The sequence below is a fragment of the Girardinichthys multiradiatus genome, chromosome X (assembly GCF_021462225.1).
Source record: "Girardinichthys multiradiatus isolate DD_20200921_A chromosome X, DD_fGirMul_XY1, whole genome shotgun sequence".
Taxonomy (NCBI): domain Eukaryota; kingdom Metazoa; phylum Chordata; class Actinopteri; order Cyprinodontiformes; family Goodeidae; genus Girardinichthys; species Girardinichthys multiradiatus.
This window is the reverse complement of record NC_061817.1, coordinates 14,572,425-14,591,113: the sequence shown is the minus strand read 5'-3', so window position 1 is coordinate 14,591,113 and position 18,689 is coordinate 14,572,425. Positions and strand designations below refer to the sequence as shown.

The 18,689-nt window shown below is 35.5% G+C and overlaps 1 protein-coding gene and 2 gene segments (V, D, J or C); 2 read left to right on the top strand and 1 right to left on the bottom strand.

The window, feature by feature from the left end:
• Positions 1 to 1,505: 1,505 nt before the first annotated feature.
• On the bottom strand, positions 1,506 to 4,236 carry LOC124863240 (calcium-binding protein 5-like). Its single transcript, XM_047357541.1, has 6 exons — positions 4,025 to 4,236; positions 3,240 to 3,270; positions 3,016 to 3,159; positions 2,798 to 2,907; positions 2,534 to 2,681; positions 1,506 to 1,728 (listed from the first exon to the last, which is right to left on the bottom strand). Exons 1-6 carry the CDS (start codon positions 4,079 to 4,081, stop codon positions 1,700 to 1,702), a joined length of 519 nt encoding a protein of 172 aa, XP_047213497.1. The 5' UTR covers positions 4,082 to 4,236; the 3' UTR covers positions 1,506 to 1,699.
• Positions 4,237 to 6,029: 1,793 nt separating this feature from the next.
• On the top strand, positions 6,030 to 13,876 carry LOC124863062. The segment is given in 7 exon segments: positions 6,030 to 6,072; positions 9,642 to 9,929; positions 10,109 to 10,393; positions 10,485 to 10,799; positions 11,781 to 12,110; positions 13,174 to 13,319; positions 13,426 to 13,876. Coding segments are annotated over 7 exon segments (1,443 nt in total).
• Positions 13,877 to 17,874: 3,998 nt separating this feature from the next.
• LOC124863061 lies at positions 17,875 to 18,368 on the top strand. The segment is given in 2 exon segments: positions 17,875 to 17,914; positions 18,007 to 18,368. Coding segments are annotated over 2 exon segments (402 nt in total).
• The last annotated feature ends 321 nt before the right edge of the window (positions 18,369 to 18,689 follow it).

Here is an 18,689-nt window from a genome sequence, read left to right as displayed (position 1 = left end):
GACATGTGGAAGGTTTTATTTGTGGTATTACAGAATGCCTTATTTTAGTCAGTCAGTCAGTCAGTCATTTGACATTTTTGTTTTGCTTATTGGGCTTTTTCCTCTAGATATTGTTAAAATGAAACTGGCCTAAAAAGAAAAATTCTGAATGTATTGCAAGATTGAAAAAAGGCTTTCAGAGTCTCATCAATTATACATTTTCTCAAAACCAGATTAGTTTTTATGGGTTAAACCTTATAGAAATTCCTACTTTATTTCTAATTAAAGAATGTTTCCCAGTAGAGTTATTAAAAAACACTCTTCATAAAATTGCAACTGATTCAGCACATATTTCAAAAGTCTCTCAGATAAAGTACATTCAAGGCTAAAACACTCAAAATTAAAAACCTTATGCTGATAGAATCCATGTAAAACAGACCTTTGGGGGTGAAGAGAAGACAGGAGACTGTTTGCTGCTAAGATTGTCCTCTAGGTGTCACCAATGAGACAAACAACCACCTTGCTGTTCCAAGGTTGCAGTAATGCTTTGGGGGGCAGATCCCTATTAAAACAACTGCGGTCCCCTGCAGATACAACCAATAACATTTAGGAAGCTGCATTCGATCCTTACAGAAGTGTTCCTCCTGGTCACAGTCTGTACGTTCTCATATAAATACCAATTGCCAGTGCACAAAACTGTAATACTAACACTTAATGTTTTCCACTGACTGTTGTTTAGTGCTGTTTACCAAGCATAATAATGTCTTCATGTGTTTAACATCATAATCGTTTAATCAACCTCTTGGAATCATCACGTTACAAAACAATGTTGGTCCAACAAACAGAGCAACTATTGTCTGTACATAGCATTACAATATAAACATTGTGTCATTCAAATGAGCTTTACAAACAACAGATAACTGCAGAGCGAGAAAAATCTCTGCACAAAATCTATAATAGGACAAACTAAACAGTGGAGCCACTAAAACAGTACTATTATGGCACATCAGGATGTCCACATTAATCCCCAATCAAGTAACAGTTATTGGGGAAAGTTAGTCAAAAGGGATTTTCATGTCAAAATGTTTTCCTAGCACATAACTCTATACCATCGTCTTATCAAAATGTTAGTAAAAAGTTAGTAAAGTGCATGTGCACTAACTTTACTCCACCTTTATCATGCAATTACCTAAGACTCACTAATTTGCCTGTTTTTTCAAGACTCAAGGTGCAATACAAAGTAATACAATTTACAGCTACTGGTCAAAACGCAGCTTCTTTAATACAGTTGGTATCTGTACTTGAACTTCTGCTAATGTATCATTTTATTTTTTTACTATTATGCCAGCTATTTATGTAATAACATTTCTCATTACTTTAAAAAGTTCTTTTCTGAGTTTGTTAATTAGCTTTTTTTAAAACAATTGACACAAACCGTTATTTCACTGGGAGTGCTCTGGAGAACATAAGGCAAAAATATAACAAATGTTTTTAAACACAACTGTCAAATAATACAAAGGAAAACATTATTTCTTATTTTTTTTATTAAGGACTGCTAATGGAAATTTATACATATAATTTTTAACAAACAAAATAACTTATTTGTTACAAAAATTAACATAATGTTGATGTAGATAGTGAGACTATTTACAAAAATTAGGTTTTGTCAGATGAGAATTTAAAACAGCATGGATCCTCTTCTGTCTTCATTTTGTTGTCCTCAATTCTTCGACATCATTTTCACAAACTCTGGGGAGAAAATCCACAACAGATTACTTATCTGAATCATTCAAACTGAAAACGGGCATACAATAGCTCCTTTAATTAGGGAACTGAGAATTAGGAATGATTTCAGATCATTGTTTACCTGTGCAATAACAAATGCACCACCAACCACAAGAATATGCATTTTACTCCCCAAAATTGACATGAAACTCAACAAACCAAACAAACAAACAAACAAACAAACAAACAAACAAACAAACAAACAAAAAAAAAGGAAAATTCAACTCAGTACAACTTAAGTCATATCATGTGAATTCAGCTAAAGCTAGCTTAACTAACCTCAGGCCAACTCAATTTAAGCCATCTTAGCTCAACAGAAATCATCGGAATTCAGTTGAATTAATGTAAATTTTGTTCAATACTATGAATTTCATTATAGAAATATTTGGATAGAAAAAGTCAAGTGAAGTCATTTGTGACAAAAATAAACAAGTCCAACTGAAATGTAATTATACTTTATCAATAATAACAGTTTCACTCCATCCAGTTCATTTTAATCCTTCCTTTTCAATTCAGAGCAGTCAGATCTGGCAAGTCAGAAATAATGAATAAAAAAGTTTTCTAGCAATGAAAGCCAACAGATTGCAATGTATTATTAGAAAGAAGTTAGTTATAATCCTCTTTTACATAACAACTGTTACATTGTCGTATTTTGAACCACATCAATTATGCAATTTCACAAAGCAATCCTCTAACTTAACATCTGACTGCAGATGGTTACATAAGGCTGATATTTTAATGTCTGTATGACTGTCTTCTTGTTTCTTACCCTCAAAGTCAACTTTTCCATCTCCATTGTTGTCTACGTCTTTGACCACTTCATCTATTTCTTTCTTGCTCGTCTGTTCACCTAATAGCTTTATCATAGCAAATCTCAGCTCTTCAGATGTGATAGCTCCGTCACCATCTATATCAAACTGTAAAAAAAAGAAGAACAAAATGTATCCATATTAATGAAATTCATTTAATATCCCCCAGGGGGTCCCATACGGTACATAGACAGAAAAAAAGCTGCACTACATGTTGAGCTCACCTCTCTGAAAGCATCTCTGAGTTCTTTTAACCCGATCATCCCGGCGGTTTCATCCAGAAGCTTGGGGGTCATCAGTTCCACAAAATCTTCAAAGTCTACCCGTCCCCCCACTGTGCCAACAAGACAGTAAAATTACATAACTACTCTGTTTGTTTCACAGTGCAAGTACAGGATGTGCATAAAAAAGCCCAAAGTCCAGTTTATTTCACAGTACTCACAGTTCATGTTAATGTTTTGGCTCAGTTCGATCAGCTCCATTTCAGTCGGCATGTAGCCCATGGTTCTCATCAGGTTCCCCAAGTCTTTGCAGGTGATAAAGCCATCCTTGTCTTTATCAAACTCTATAAAGGCTTCACGTAGCTCTACAAATCAAATGGAGAATTATCAAACTTGTTCCACATTAACTCAACGATTGCATCTGAAAACGCCAAATGGACATTACCTTCGAGCTCATCCTGAGTAAGATTTCTTGTCTGTAAAGCAATGAAAACTTTGTTTCAGAGGCATTTTGTCTCAGCTTAAGAAGTGCACATCGCAGTTACACCGCAACGTTATGTTTTGTAGAACCTTTACATTATGTTCATTTGTAAAAGATCTAAGTTGCACGCATAAATGTATGGAAAGGCATTTTACATAATAAAAAACGTGCCAAACTAGGAGGAAATAATCTATAATGAAACATATACTCATCAATGGAACTAAAATCTGTCTGTTTCATCTTGCTAGACATCTTCTAGTAGTTTCATGCACAATTAATCTATCACATCTAAAATATACATACATAATTGAGTCTTTAAATCATTTAGTGCAATTAATCTTAGAGCCCAAGATAAGGTTTATGTATAAATTTTAGGTCAGGCCTTCTGTGATTTTTAGGTTATGGTCAAAATCTGACCATCAGTGATGACTACAATGGAACTGTATAAAAAATAATGACATGGAAGAATAATTGAGTTCCCATAAATCCCCATAACTTGCAAAAAGTTTGCTCTTCCGTCCTTAATCTGTACCACAGTTATTTAAGTTTCCTTTGTACAGTAAATTAAAGGTCACATAAAAACTGGCTGCTACAAGAAACGGAAATTAGCCAGTGACTGAATTTGAAATTGCTTAAATCACTTGGATTAATATTTTTTTTAAGATCAGAATACATTTAAAAATTGTAAAACAACTTTAAAGCATATATTCTATCCTTTACTGTTAAATCAACAAACCTCACTGACTTACTTGTCTCTTCTTTCCTCCTCCTCCTCTGAGAAAGATGCAGGGCTGCTTTACACTCATGATGAGATGCTCAGTCTATATCCTCTTCTAATAGCTAAAGCTTGGTAAAAAAAATAAAAGAAACTAAATCTGCCGCCTTACATTCCACCAGCATATATCTACAGGTGTCTTTGTTGAGGACCTTTCTGTGTTTGAGCCCAGCAGTGGTGAACTGGTCTCTGCAGCGATGAGCGGTGACGTCTCGTGTGGATTATCTTTTCAGCTTTTGTCTGGAGAGACAGCATGGGCTTAATGGGGACCATAGTTTCACATATTCAGAGGGTAGTAGTTTGGGTCTGGTGCCTATCTCCAGTTCATCACAGGAAACAACAGAGACACATAGGACAGACAACCTTGCATGCACACTTTCATACCTAAGGGGAATTTAAAGAGACCAATTGACCTAACAGTCATGTTTTTGGACTGTGGGAGGAAGCCATAGTATCTAGAGAGAACATGGAAACAAGCAAACTCCATGTAGAAAGACTTAGGACCGTCTTGCTGCAAGGCAACAGTGCAAATAACTACTCCACCATGCCGCCCAAAATAGGAATCAAGCCAGAAATTACAAATCCATTAATAATCTTCTGTGTGTTTTGCATCATTGCTCTAATCTTTGTCATGTCCAGTTAAATATTATAAAAACCCTTAATAAAACTGACATTTATCAGGGAATACAGCCAAATAGTAAAGCATTGAATAGATTTATTTTTTATGTCCATTTAATGTAAATTTAGCTGAAGAAATGCCAACGAACAATAATGTAATATATGAACCAAGAAGAGTCATAAAAGCAAATTTCTTGCAGAACAGACACTATGAGGAAAGGTCAACTAAGACATGACACAAACTATCATTGTAATCATTTCATTCAATCAACTTTGCAGTACTTTGATTTAAATTGATTAGTAGCAAATATAAGCATGTCACAGCCATGTGGTAAGTAAAGCAAATGCAGGACAAAATGTTAAATTGGCTGATACTTTTATTTTTCCAACTTAAGTCATATCTCACAATTCACAAGATCTTCCATCCTCAGTGAAACCATACAGTAAATCCAGCCATCATAATGGAATATTTTTCTCCACCTAACTAGTGACTTTATTTCAGTAAAAGGCATATGTTTAAATCTTTATTGTAACCATATCTATCAGAATTTTAAGTAAAATTTCTCTGTGATAAACATTTCAGTGCCAGGTGTAGTAGAGTGATGAAAAGGGACAAATAAATGATCTTAACTGGTAAAACATGGCAGGAAAACAGAAAATGACGATCAAAGGGATCCGACTTTAGTGGTTTAGATTTTCTGATGAACAGTGTGAAAAATGGCAGAGAGATCCAATAAAACCATTACTGTCGATTTTTTATCAGCCACCATAATAATGTCATTTAACATTCAAAATAAGCCTGTTTCCGTCAAATACTGCTCAATCCACACTATTTATCAAACATTTTATTTTTTGGGTGCAGTGCTGTTGGTATAGGGGTTTACGCGTGTGGCTCATGTACCAAGGCTTTGGTTCTCAACGTGGCAGTCCTGGGTTTGAGTCCTGGCCCCAGCAACATTTACCACATGTCTTCCCCTATTTCCTGTCTGTCCAAAAAAAAAAAAAAAAAAACAACACCAAAAAGATAAAGGTCACTAATGCCAGAAATAAATCTTTAAAAAAACCCCAACATTTTATTTTCCTCCAAAAAAGAGAGTTGCTTTACTACAAGTTTTTCAAAGATTTTAGACAGAAATTGAGGTTTTGATATTGACCTATGGTTATTAGTCTGGACTGACTGCATATTTTTAAAGACCTGGAAACCACACCTGTCCAAAGAGACGCATTAGAGATATCTATAACACCTGGGCAAATAGTATCCAAAACCTTTTAGAGTACTGCTGTGGGAAAGAACATCATAGGGACAGGAAAAGACTCTCATTTTTCTTATCAAAGAAGTCACTTCAAGTGACTTCACCGGAATGACTTCTTGTTGCACAGAGGAGAGGTGGAAGAAGGTCACAGGTATATGTCAGGTTTTGATGGCAAAATATTTGACATGATCATGTCACTTCATGCACTTGAACCAGCGGGAAGAAGAGTTTCTGTCTCCAACAGCTTTTAGGCTGCTTACACACCCTATAACAGTCAATAGAAATGAAGATAGAAAAGTGATAGAAAACTAACACCATAACATGAAGTCAAAACACAAAATATTAACTCATGCAACTGAATGTTCCGTGCAACAGAAAGAAAGGTGACAAAATGGTCCCAAAATTCATTCATTAATGTCTTTTATCCCATTCTCTTCAGCCTGGACTGTGATCTTATGTCAGTATACTTGTTTCCTAAAAACTCTCAAGGAGGAGAGAAGAACTCTGTGTAATAAAGTCAATATTTAGGGTCAGATAATTTGATGCCTTCAACAGCTGGAGGATTGTTGGACAAGTTTTTATTTTTTTTAAATAACTCTCCTTCTTGAATGGCTAAAACATACTAATCTAGCTCAGTCAGGTTTAATGGCAAGCTGTTGTGCTCCAGTTTTCCTGACCAGATTAATGTACTTAACTGTAAAATGCCCAGTTATTGTTTGTATATATGGTAGCTGCAGCTGAATCAACTGCTTAGTGTCTTTATAGTTATATATTTTTTGAAAAAGTCAAGGTGGTTAGGATGGGGGTGATTTAATTGTCAATTATGGAGAAATAAGAAGCCTGTCAACCCCTCCTGTGGGTTGTGCTGCTTTGCAACCATGCCATTTAAGTACTTTCCTTTTGTAAATTTTAAATACATGTAAATAGTTCAGAAGTATATCCCATATTAAAGCCATAGAGGACGGACTTTTTAACCAGCAGACTATTGAGGCAGAACAATTAGGAGCTGGTTTAGTTTTGAGAAGAACACTAACCAGAAACCAGTGTGTCTGAGTTCCTGCAAAATGATAAATCTAGTAACCTGGAGTTTATTTGTTGCAGTTGCCATTCATGGTGAGAAACACAGTCCTTTTATATGCTGGATGCTCTTTGGTAGTTGTGTGTTTTTGTGATGTTTTTCTTCATCCAACATCATCTCCTTACTTGCAGGAGTCTGGAGTCAAATCAAACTGAAGCAGTCACCGTCTGTGGTGAAAAAGCCTGGAGAAACCGTAAAGATATCTTGTGCTGTGAATGGATTTGACATAGATGGTGAACTTGTTCACTGGACACGACAAAAGACAGGGAAAGCTCTTGAGTGGATTGGAAGACTATCAACATCATTAAAGGAATATTCTTCATCCTTTAAAAGTCGTGTTGATCTGTCATATGATGTGTCTCCCAGCATTGCACACCTCAGGATCAGGGGTCTGACAGAGGGAGATTCTGCTCTTTACTTCTGTGCTCATACAGCACAGTGACTCAAAACACCACATTGCCAGTGTAAAAACCTGCCAGACAACTACAAGCAATGGAATCACAATTTTAGCATTGGGATATATCCTAAATGTAGTGTACAAACAGCATCAGCTCAACATTAAGAAATAGATCCAAATAAATAAAAATGTATCATTTTAGTTAAAGAGACCCAAAAAAGGAAAAAAAAACAAAAACTGTAGTTGCTCTATAAAAAATAACAGTGATAATTATTTAGTTACGGTACATGCTCTTCACAATTAAAATTTGGGCTTCTGCATTTAATGTTTAGAATTCAGAGAAATGTAATCTCTTTCTCCATGAACATCTGGAGTCGTTTTCTCCGACTGAATGCAACAGGTGCATCACCAGATGGATGGCTTGATAATTTGCTTTTTCTGTTTTATGCAGCACTGTACGCAACCCTAATCCTTAGTTTCCTTCCCTGGATCATTCTAAAAGATGTTTCAGACTGAATAAAGCTTTTGATGACAAAAACAAATGTCAATTTGGGGTGAATTCAATTAGTGAAACAGTTAAGTGTTACAAAAATCATTTAATTTGACAATTTATCTAAAATAATGATTGCACAGGGAGGAAGACTTACAATATACCCATCATAAATCAACAGGAAAACAAAAGTTTAATTAAAATGCCTTCAGTTACAGTCCAATCAAGAGGGTACTATTGATGCAAATTCAGAAGCTGTAGAACAAACATTTTGCATTTCATATCATGTAATCAGCAATGACCAAAAAAGATACGTTTTAAAATCTTTATTTAAATCCATTATGCTTATACAACAAGGCATCTGCAGAACAAAATGTGCAATATAAAATCTACTAATAGGATCCGTCCATCAATAAAGGCTTGAAAACATCAGTCTGCATGCAATTAATCTATATAATGTGTTTCACTGTATAAACATCAACAAGGTTTTGTCTAATTATATTATATATATATTTTAAGCGATGCTATCTTTTTATTTGATGAAAGAAACTGTTAATTCCAATTTTACAAAACATTTCTAAAGAAAAATTCCGATTACAGGACAAGGTTCTGTATATTCTAATGCAGATCTGAACTTGATGTTTTTGTGTGAGGGTTTGTCACAGTGGTGGCAAGGAGGCTATGCCACTGAGAAAAACAGCAATACAAAAAGCCACCAAAGAAAGAGGTGAAAGAAAAAACACAAGAAATTACACTTTTTTTTTCCAAATAAAACTAAATATATTCAATATTGCTGTGTTTATGTAATGAATGAAAAAAATTTTTTTTTAGATCTTTCAGGATAAAGAATATGTTTGTTAAGAGCTAAAAGTTGCTCTCTGCCCTTCCTGCACATGATTAAAATTAATCCATCCATCCATCATTTAAATGAATAACAAACTCAAAAGAGTCACACTGGGATATTATACAGATGTTAAAACATACCTGCTCTGTGTTTGTTTTATCTTCATATAAATGTGTGTGTGTGTTTTCTGATGCTTGATGTTTTTGTTCAGGCTTTGAGAGAGAACGCTGCACTGTGATGCCTTAGATTACTGGGGTGGAGGGACCAGAGTCACAGTCACTTCAGGTAAGTTGCATTTTCATGTCATATTTAAAGAGGTTTATTCTTTTAAAAATGTTCATCTAGTGATATTGTTATCACAATAGTAAAAACAGAAATATGTCCTTAAAGCAGCACATTTTTACTACTTTACTTGACTTTAGCAGTATTTTCTTTAACTCACACAAAAAGAAATGACTTTGATGCTCGTACGTAACAAAAAACATACACGTACTCTATACGTAAGTAAGGGTTAGGGGTTTTGCCAATGCACTTAAAACCTTATAATTTGCTCCATATAGAATATTAAAATAAAATGTATTAATCAATGATTTTTTTTATTTTGATTGGTGTTGACTAAATGGGAGAAAAATATTACTGCAAGCAGCTATATGAAATTATTCAGCAAAATTAAAATCTAAAATTTCAAAGAAAAACTGCTTCCGAAAAATAACCTTCAAATTTTCTTTTGTACAGATAATTACTGTAGTTGGCTGGCAAGATTATTAATGTAGATGTTAGAATTTGTCTTTGGGAAAAAAATTTACAAATATTTTGTATGGATTACTGATTAAATAATTAGACTAGGTCTTTTATTATGTCATATTCCCAGTTTGTGGTTTAAAAAAACAAACCAACCCTTTCCTTGACAGAACTGCCTGTATCTCCAACTCTGGTGCCAATGGTTTGGTTTAATTCTGCGTCTGGAGATAAAGTCACCGTGAGCTGCCTGGCTCTTGACTTCTACCCACAGAGTCTTTCTTTTGAGTGGAGTGATGCGAGTGGAGCACAGCTGGATTCTGTACGTTATCCTGTAGTGGGAGCAAACAACAGATTTACAGAAGTCAGTTTGGTTCAAGTGTCCAGATCTGAAGCAGATTTAAGGTCTTTTCAATGTTCAGTGATTCATCCTGGCGGCACCAAGACTGTGAATGCAAAAAGTAAGTGTTTTCTCATTTGTTTTAATATCTAATAGCTTGAATATTCATATTTTTCTTAACCAATCACTTAAAGATTGGCTTTAGATTTTTCCCTTGTATTTTTTTCTGAATATTTTGTAAGTCGGATGATAACATCTGAGATAGACTGAAAAGTTCTGTTTTCTTCCTCTCTTGCTCAGGGGCCTCCTCAACCCCAAAACTGACTTTGCTCTCAGCGACAACTGGAGAGGGTCAAACACTAGTGTGCACCATTGAGGATTTCTCTACTGAAAATCTGTCAGTCAAATGGAAAAAGAATGGCAATGAGGTGCATGGACACAACGAATGGCCTCCCAAACAACTCGGAGACTTGTATTCAGCTGTCAGCGTCCTAAAGGTGAAGAGCTCGGACTGGAACAGTGAAGCTGTTTACTCGTGTGAAGTGACTCACCTTGGAAAAACGTATACAAAGAAGGCTTCAAAAGGTAAATGCACTCTAGATTTTTACAGCTAAAGCTGGTAAATAATTAATCTTTTGGGGCAGTAGTATTTAAATCATTTGTTTCTGTTTTGCAGCTCTTTTCACAGTGAAGCTGAACCCTCCAAGTCCTAAACAAATGTTCAGCAACAAGCAGGTAGAGTTAGAGTGTGTCATCTCTGGACAGGACAACGCAACTGTATCTGGGACTGAAATCACCTGGTATATTAATGAAGATAAATGTGTGAGCAGCAACATTAGGGAAGCAACAAAGGTTGAAGGCCATCAGTACAGCAAACACAGCTTCCTCACTTATAATTACTCTGACTGGAGGACAGTGAGCAAAGTGAGATGTTCTGCTCTCGCAGGAGATATGGGACCATTTATTCAAGATCTGACTGTCAACAAAGGAGGTATGTTATTAATACATTAATCAGACAATGAAGAGGAGAGACAATTCAGATGGCCTGCATGTGTAGCACCTTGCAAAAGTATTCATGCCTCTGGATTATTTTGACATTTTATTACATCACAACTACAAACTTCAATTGTTCTTGTTATGTGATAGACCAAAATAAAATGGCGTTTAAAATTTTAGAAATAAAGAAATCTAAAAAGTGATGTGAATGAATGTATTCAGGACTGTAAAACCCTCTTTTGGTGTAATCTCAACTGCAAGTCTTTTAGGGTATGTCTCTAGCAGCTTTACACATTTTTAACTTGTGCCATTCTTTTTTACAATTTACCTCAGGCCCCACTAAACTGGATGGAGAACATCTGTGAACAGTTATTTTCAAGTCTTGCCATAGATTCTCCACAGCTGTACTTAGCTTCATACAACTCACACATCTTCATACAATTCCCTCAACTTTAACCAGTTTCATAGACCCTGCTGAAGTTAAGCATCCCCCCACAGCATGATGCTGCCACCTCTATGTTTCCCCTATGTTTGTTATCCCCTATACCAAACATTTTAAATAGTGCTCCCGTCTGACCACAGCACCTATTTCCACCCTTTTATCATTTATGGCAAACTTTTCAATATCAACTCTTATGACTTTCTTTCAGGAATGCCTTTCTTATTGGATCTCTGAAGCTCCTCCAGAGTTACCATAGGCCTTTGACTACATATGCACAACACACTTTTCAGATTTTTATTAGCAAACAATTTTGAAATTCATGTTTTCCTTTCACATCCACTTCACACTCATGTTATATTTTCTATTGGTCAATCAGATAAAATCCTAGTTAAATTCACAGAGGTTTGTGTTTGTAATGTGAGAAAATGTGAGAAAACAGTTATAAAAGCTATTTATACTTTTGCAAGGGACTGTGTTCTGTTTTAATTCCAATCACTAAAAGCATATCTGGTTTAACCTACATGTTTATTTCAGATGGGACAGAGCCAAAAGTGACAGTCCATCGGCTCCATGAGAAGGATATTGCCCAAGAAGCATCAGCTGAGGTCACTCTGGTGTGTTTGGTTTCCAGTAATGTGGTTCAGGATTACTACATCGCCTGGACTGAAGATGTTGGACAAAGCAGCTCAGTATATTATGATGGTATTACCTTTCCACCAAGAAAGACCAAAAACGGCTACTTGGTTACAAGTGTTTACACCACCACCAAGGAGAAGTGGAATGGGGGCTATATCTTCTATTGCAACGTGTGGCCCACTGGGCCTGAAAATCACATGAAATCCAGAGGAGTGTCTCAAGCCATGGGTAACTCAACTGAGTGTGAAACAGTCTAGTTGAAGTGTTAAATGTGCCTTTTTGTGCAAATATGTTGCTCTGTCTTTTTGAAAACGTGTATTTTGTGATGCCACCAGTCACTGTGAATGTCCAGAGGTCATGTAGTCATGTTGGTTGTTTTTGTCACTGTGATAATTATTCAACATAGATTTGTCTCTGCCAAACCAGCTTATAAATGTTTGAAATAAATGTTGCATGGAAGTACCTTGTTGTATGTTTGTGAATAACTAACAAATGAAAAAGTACATAATAATCTCAGATTTGACAGACAGGGAAAATGTATAAAATCAGAATATTTTGTTTAGTTTGAGGGTATGAGGAGTTGAGAGTTAGTCTAAAAGAAAAAGTTTATAAAGTCAGTAGTTACAGTTTTTAAAAAATTTGATCAGATGAGAAAGAACTGAACTGCATGACACTCATATGCAAGCAAAAACCCATCCATTAATTGTTTATACCTGCCTATAGACACACATGCACGCACACACTCACTCAATCCTAAGAGCTATTTAAAGAAACTAATTTACCCATATTACCCTACCGGTATGTTTTTGGAACGGGAAGGAAGCCGTGGTATTTTGAGAGAACAAACACATACGAGAGGGGAATATGCACACTCCATGTAGACAGACCCCGGGCAGGGTTTCAAACCAAGGGCCTTCTTGCTGCAAGCCAAAACTGTTTCACATGCACATCCTTATGCGCTTACACAAACCTTTCTCTGTATCGCAGGTGTCATTGCCTTGCAAAAATATTCATAAACTTTTATTTTTTTAAATTACATCAAACTTCAATGTATTTTTAAATACCTTCTTTGGAAGACAAACAGAAAATAGCACATAACTGTGAAGTTGAAGAAACTGGATACATGGTTTTCAAAATCTTTTGCATAAAAAAAAAATCTGAAAGGTGTGGCATGCATATGTATTCAGCCCCCTCTAATGTACCGGTAATTCCCTTAAACAAAGTCCAGTGCAACCAACTACTTTCCTGTATATGGCACATATCTAATTTGTCCCTGTTGTGGTTTTATTAGAATTCTCTACTCTGACGTTTGCATGGAGCTGCACAGACGATGTTGGTGATGAAGATGAATTCAGCAGCCTGTGGTTCACGGCCTTGTCTCTCCTATTCCTCTTCATATTCAGTCTTTCATGCAACTTGATGCTCAGCCTGCAGAAGGTAAATTTGTTGGCTGACAAACTGAATGAAAGCATACATTAAAAGAATTTTGCAGAACTGCAGTACAATCTGTAAAACATTTTTTTTTTATCTGTTTCTTTTTTAGAGACGAGAGGAAAATAATGTGGGACAAACACAGTGATCGTTTTTTTCTGTTTTACTGAGCAATCAGCTCTGTTTATGTTTTTTTATGCTTGTTTATGCTTTTGAAAATATTTTTTTAATGAAATGGCTGTCTGTTATCATAAAATGGAGAGTAGACATCTGACAATAATACTTTTATGTTTATAAAGTGACTATCAAAGTCTTGTTATCCTAAAGGTTTTGTCAATGTTGCTTTGTTAAAAGGTTGTTTAAATACAGCATATTGATCATTTGTCATCTTTTACTGATCTCTGATGTTAGTATTGACATCATTTTCTATATACAATCGATCAAATCTGAACCTTTTTTTTCGATATAGAGATGACAAAGTACAGCAAAAATCGCTATTATTGTATCTTATGCAGTTTTTCATTTCTACATGTGCTAAAACCATTAAACATGTAAAATACAAATGAGATTGAGGTTTTTGTTATCAGATCAGAGAAGACATCAGTTTGTTCAGAAACCAACTCTTGAAGCCACCATGGCGTGACCTGCTGTTATCGGTTGAGTTTCGCAGGTTTCCAGTTTCCTTTCAGAGAGCCACTTCCTCTTTCTCTGTATTCCTCTGAGTAAACACCTGCAACTGTGAAACTTTACACAAACCTCCAGAAATATAAATAAACCTTTCAGATGGCAGAAACATATCTAACTCCTTTCATTTGAATGTCAGCTGTTGTTCTCGGTTCAAGTAGCTTCCTGACTTACATCCTGACATAAAATGATCAAGCATTAAGAATTAACAGCGATGGAAGTAACTGATATTGCGTGACTTTCTTTAGATATCAACCTTACTGGTGGGTAAATTTGTCTAAAACATCTCAGCCATGATCAGAAAACCCAACACATCCTGCTGTCAGACACACCTCTCAGGCTAAAACTCTATAACAATGTTTAACATTTTTTGTTGAATCAACAGAAACCAACCAATTAAGGGTTAAACACCCTCAAAAGTGTTAAAAATAATCATTCTAAAAAAAGAGAGACATTTGCGAATTTTAATAACTATATGCTGTATTAGCATGAACATTCTCTTCTTCAGTTTGACACTTCACTGAAAATAAATATGCTAGTTATGTAATGTTTTAAAAAATACATTATTTTGCATTGAGAGTTGTGGCCTTTTCTTGCATTAATGCTGCTTGACAGGACTGTATTGAATATTTTACAACAGGTGAGTTTCTCACATAGATGCCAGCCAAGGTCAAGTGGCTGGAGTTGTGAAATTTCAATTGGATCAACTTTTTAAAAAAATCTTAATTGATATTTTCTGACAGAATAAGTTAATGAAGATATTACATCTGCATCTTTGTTGCACCAATCTGCAATATCGTAAAACTAAACTTGCCTTACTGTGTATAACACTTGTTTGTTGCTTCTTTTTTATATATAATGAACATTTTACCCTATACTTTATTATACCAAGGTTAAATAAAGATTAAAACAGATTATTAAATGGAGCAGATTATCTATTTGGAAGAATATGAGATAGATGTGGCTATATCTTACTGTTTTCTTGTGCTATTTGTAATCAATCTCTAACAACAAATAATAGCACAAACACTGTAATGCAAAAGTTGTTTTATTAGATTTAGTTTAGATTAAAAAAACTAAGAAAGCAAAAATAAAAAATGGAAATACTTATGTGTTAAACATGATGATAATCTAAATCCTTACAACCATTTCTCAAATTACAAGAGGAGCAACTGCTTCTTTGACAGAAAATACCTGTTAATTTATATAAATGTGTTATACCATAAACATAATGGTCTTAAAAAGCACCTCTGATTGAAAGAGGACTGACCCTCATCATGTGGCTGACCTTTGACCCCATACCAGACACATTCAACACAAATATTCAACTGAAATAAGTTCTGTTTAGATAAAACATCAATTAGCTTTCTGATGCATTAATAAAGCAGTGGATTATCAAAAATATAGATCAATATATGAATTAAGATATTTAATTTATCTCCAATGAATTGGTTATTTTTAATGATTTTGATTGCAGACACACACGAGGATCACATTTAATTACAGTGTTTATATGAAATAAAGTTAGATTCTCATTAAATTACATTTAATCTCAGAGTATGAAGTCCTTCCTGGTGATAGTCTGATGCAAATATCTAGTCTGTGCAGGTACTTCTGTCCTGCTGACTTGTGCTGTTTTTTGTGTGGAGCATCATGGGTCTCATCTTCACCAACTTCAGGATAATGAAGCCACTAACTCTTCTGCTTCTTCTTTCCTGTCCAGCCTGTTCTCCTGTTAACGCAGATGGTTGGTCAGGGAAAAAGCTTCCAGATAATTGTCTCACTATATTATCTGTCTTCTTTTTATGTTAAAAGATAGTAGAGAATAGACTATGGAGTCCATTTCTTCCAACTCTCAGAGGATTTGGGTTCAGATTTACCTGCTGTGATATGCACTAGATCAGAAAACTTGGGGGAAAGACAATGGGATGGATGTGGTTTGACTAATCTGTCTCTAGTTATAACACTTATGCCAGCAGTCTGAGGGGATGTGTGGAGAACACTAGAGATGAAATTAATAGCATGGTTCATTTGGGACTCTCAAGCTTGAAGGTAGATGCTTCTGCAGTGTGCAAAGGAAGACACACAGCGCTTCAACATAGAGACCATGTTATTTTTATTAAAACCTATAGGGGGCACTAGAAGATACATAATCCTCTTGAATACAGTGACGCAAGCCACTTCTCAACAGGTATCATATAAAATGTTTATTTTTTCAAATGTATGTTACAGCTAGAAACTGTGTTTCATGGCTGCTACATAATATAATCAGAAATATGAATGATGCATAAATTAGATGTAGAAATGTAGTTAGTCAGTCAAGCAACAAAAATAAAAAAGCTAACAAAATAAAAAACAAAACAAAACAAACAAACAAACAAACAAACACTCTCTTATAAAGATAATTTGTCCTGCTGAGTGTAACTGGGTGAATGTGGCTCTAGTGTAAAGGGCTTTGAGTAGTTGGTATGACTGGAAAAGAGCTATATAAGTTTGGTTCATTTACCATTTTAAATGAACTGAATTGATTTCAGAAAAAAACAATATGGTTTTTTCATTAAAAAGTCAAAAAAGAAGGCTACAATAAGTTTTATGTTTCTTACTGAACTAACTGTTTTTATCAAAAATGTTAATTCAGGCAGACTTGCTCTACTTGCTTAAATGAACATATTAAATATCTATCAATATCAAGTTAGAATACTGACTGGCTGGTTTGTCATTATGCAAACAGAACACTCAGGTTTTGTAGATCAGCTGATCTCATTCTCAGCTGCATAAGAAGGAAAACTGTACTTTATAATGTTCTCTGTAGCTTTGCTGCTGCTGGCTACTTGATACCGAGAGACTCATTGACTGTTGACTGTGCAGTAAGTTCAAACAGTTTCCCTGGGTTTCCTGGCTCTGGGGGGCCTTTGGATGTCTGTGGCTTCGATCTCCTCCATGTGGTCCCAGGGGGCAGGTCTCTGGCTCCTCACACTCGCTATTGAGTATTCTAAAAAAAACCAAAAAAAAACAAACAACCATCCCTGGGTCAGACAAACCCTGCTGTAAATCTATTGCTCTGGGCCCTGATAAGTTAACCATAGATTTAAAAATGTCTATGGTTACTAAATCTATGGTCTAACCATAGTTAGACCATAGATTTAGTGACTGGGAGAGGGGGTTATTACTATTTTAGGTTTTGCAGAAAATTGGGTTGTGACGAGGGCTCTCATCCAAGGCACTGAAATTTTCATAAACACAGTTTTCAGTGTTTATGAAGAGTAGAAAATACCAACAATAAAAATCCAATATTCCTAACATAACTTAACACAAAATGTTTTAGATGGAAATAAGTCACACCGATACCAAACAGTTTCAAATGCTTTTGAAAAAGGTTTATGGTTGAAAACAATAGTTCTTGGCAGTGAAATGATTCAGAAAAATAAAAATAATAAATTAACATGGAGTACAAAAAGCAGTAAGTAAAGCATTAAAAAATAAATAAGAAATTCTGGCATACTACAAGTACTACTAATAATGAGGAGAACTAATCTTATTATATGATTATTTCTTTGAGATGTCCATCTTTGTAAACAGTTAATGCAAGTCTTTTCACATCTTTTATTGTTTGAATGATGAAAATAGAAATATCAACACCGACAAACAGCATGTTACTTTCATAAGCATAAAATAAATCTAGTGTTAACTCTGCAAGTATTTTAGTCTCCCTTCATGCTGAAAAATTTGAATGAACGGGTCTAACAATAACAGAATAAAAATAATGCGAGGCTAGTTTGTCTTTATGTAAATTAAACATGCTGGTTTTAAAGGCTTTATCTAAAGCTGTGAGCTGCAGAAGATGAGAAACTCCCATCAGATCACCTTCAACACCAACATGTTCTCTGTAGCTCTGCTGCTGCTGGCTGCTGGATCCTGTGAGTTTCACTGACACAGAAAGACTGACATAATAATCACACCACAATGGTTTACTGCTGTTAACAATTTGAATAAATGTTTTTCTTCATAGATGTGATATGTGAACAGTTGACACAGCCAGCCTCTGTGACTCTGCAGTCGGGTCAACATCTGACCATCAGATGTCAGGTCTCCTATTCTCTGGGCAGCTACTATACAGCTTGGATCAGACAAGCTGCTGGGAAAGGACTGGAGTGGATTGGGATGGAATCTTCTAGCTCTTTACACTACAAAGATTCATTGAAGAACAAGTTCAGTATCAGTTTAGACACTTCCCGTAAAACAGTGACTCTGAATGGAGAGAATCTGCAGCCTGCCACTGGACTCTGTAGCAGTGGAGACCCGTTCTCTGGAGTGACGAATCCTGCTTCTCTGTCTGGCAATCTGATGGACAAGTCTGGGTTTGGTGGTTGAGAGCAAAGCAATACTTGTCTGACTATATTGTGCCAAGTGTAAAGTTTGGTGGAGGGGGGTTTATGCTGTGGGGTTGTTTTTCAGGAGCTGGGCTTTGCCCTTTAGTTCCAATGAGAGACACATATCTGGTGCTGTAAACTCTTCTCCCTTGTGAGGTTATCAATAATAAAGCTGTTTGAGTGACCACCATCTATATCTCCCCTTGTTGAATACAAATTAGTACACCAGCACAAAGCAAAGTCCATAAAGACATAGTGAAGTGAGTTTGGTATGAATGAGCTTGACTGTCCTGCACAGATTCTTGACCTAAACCCTATACAA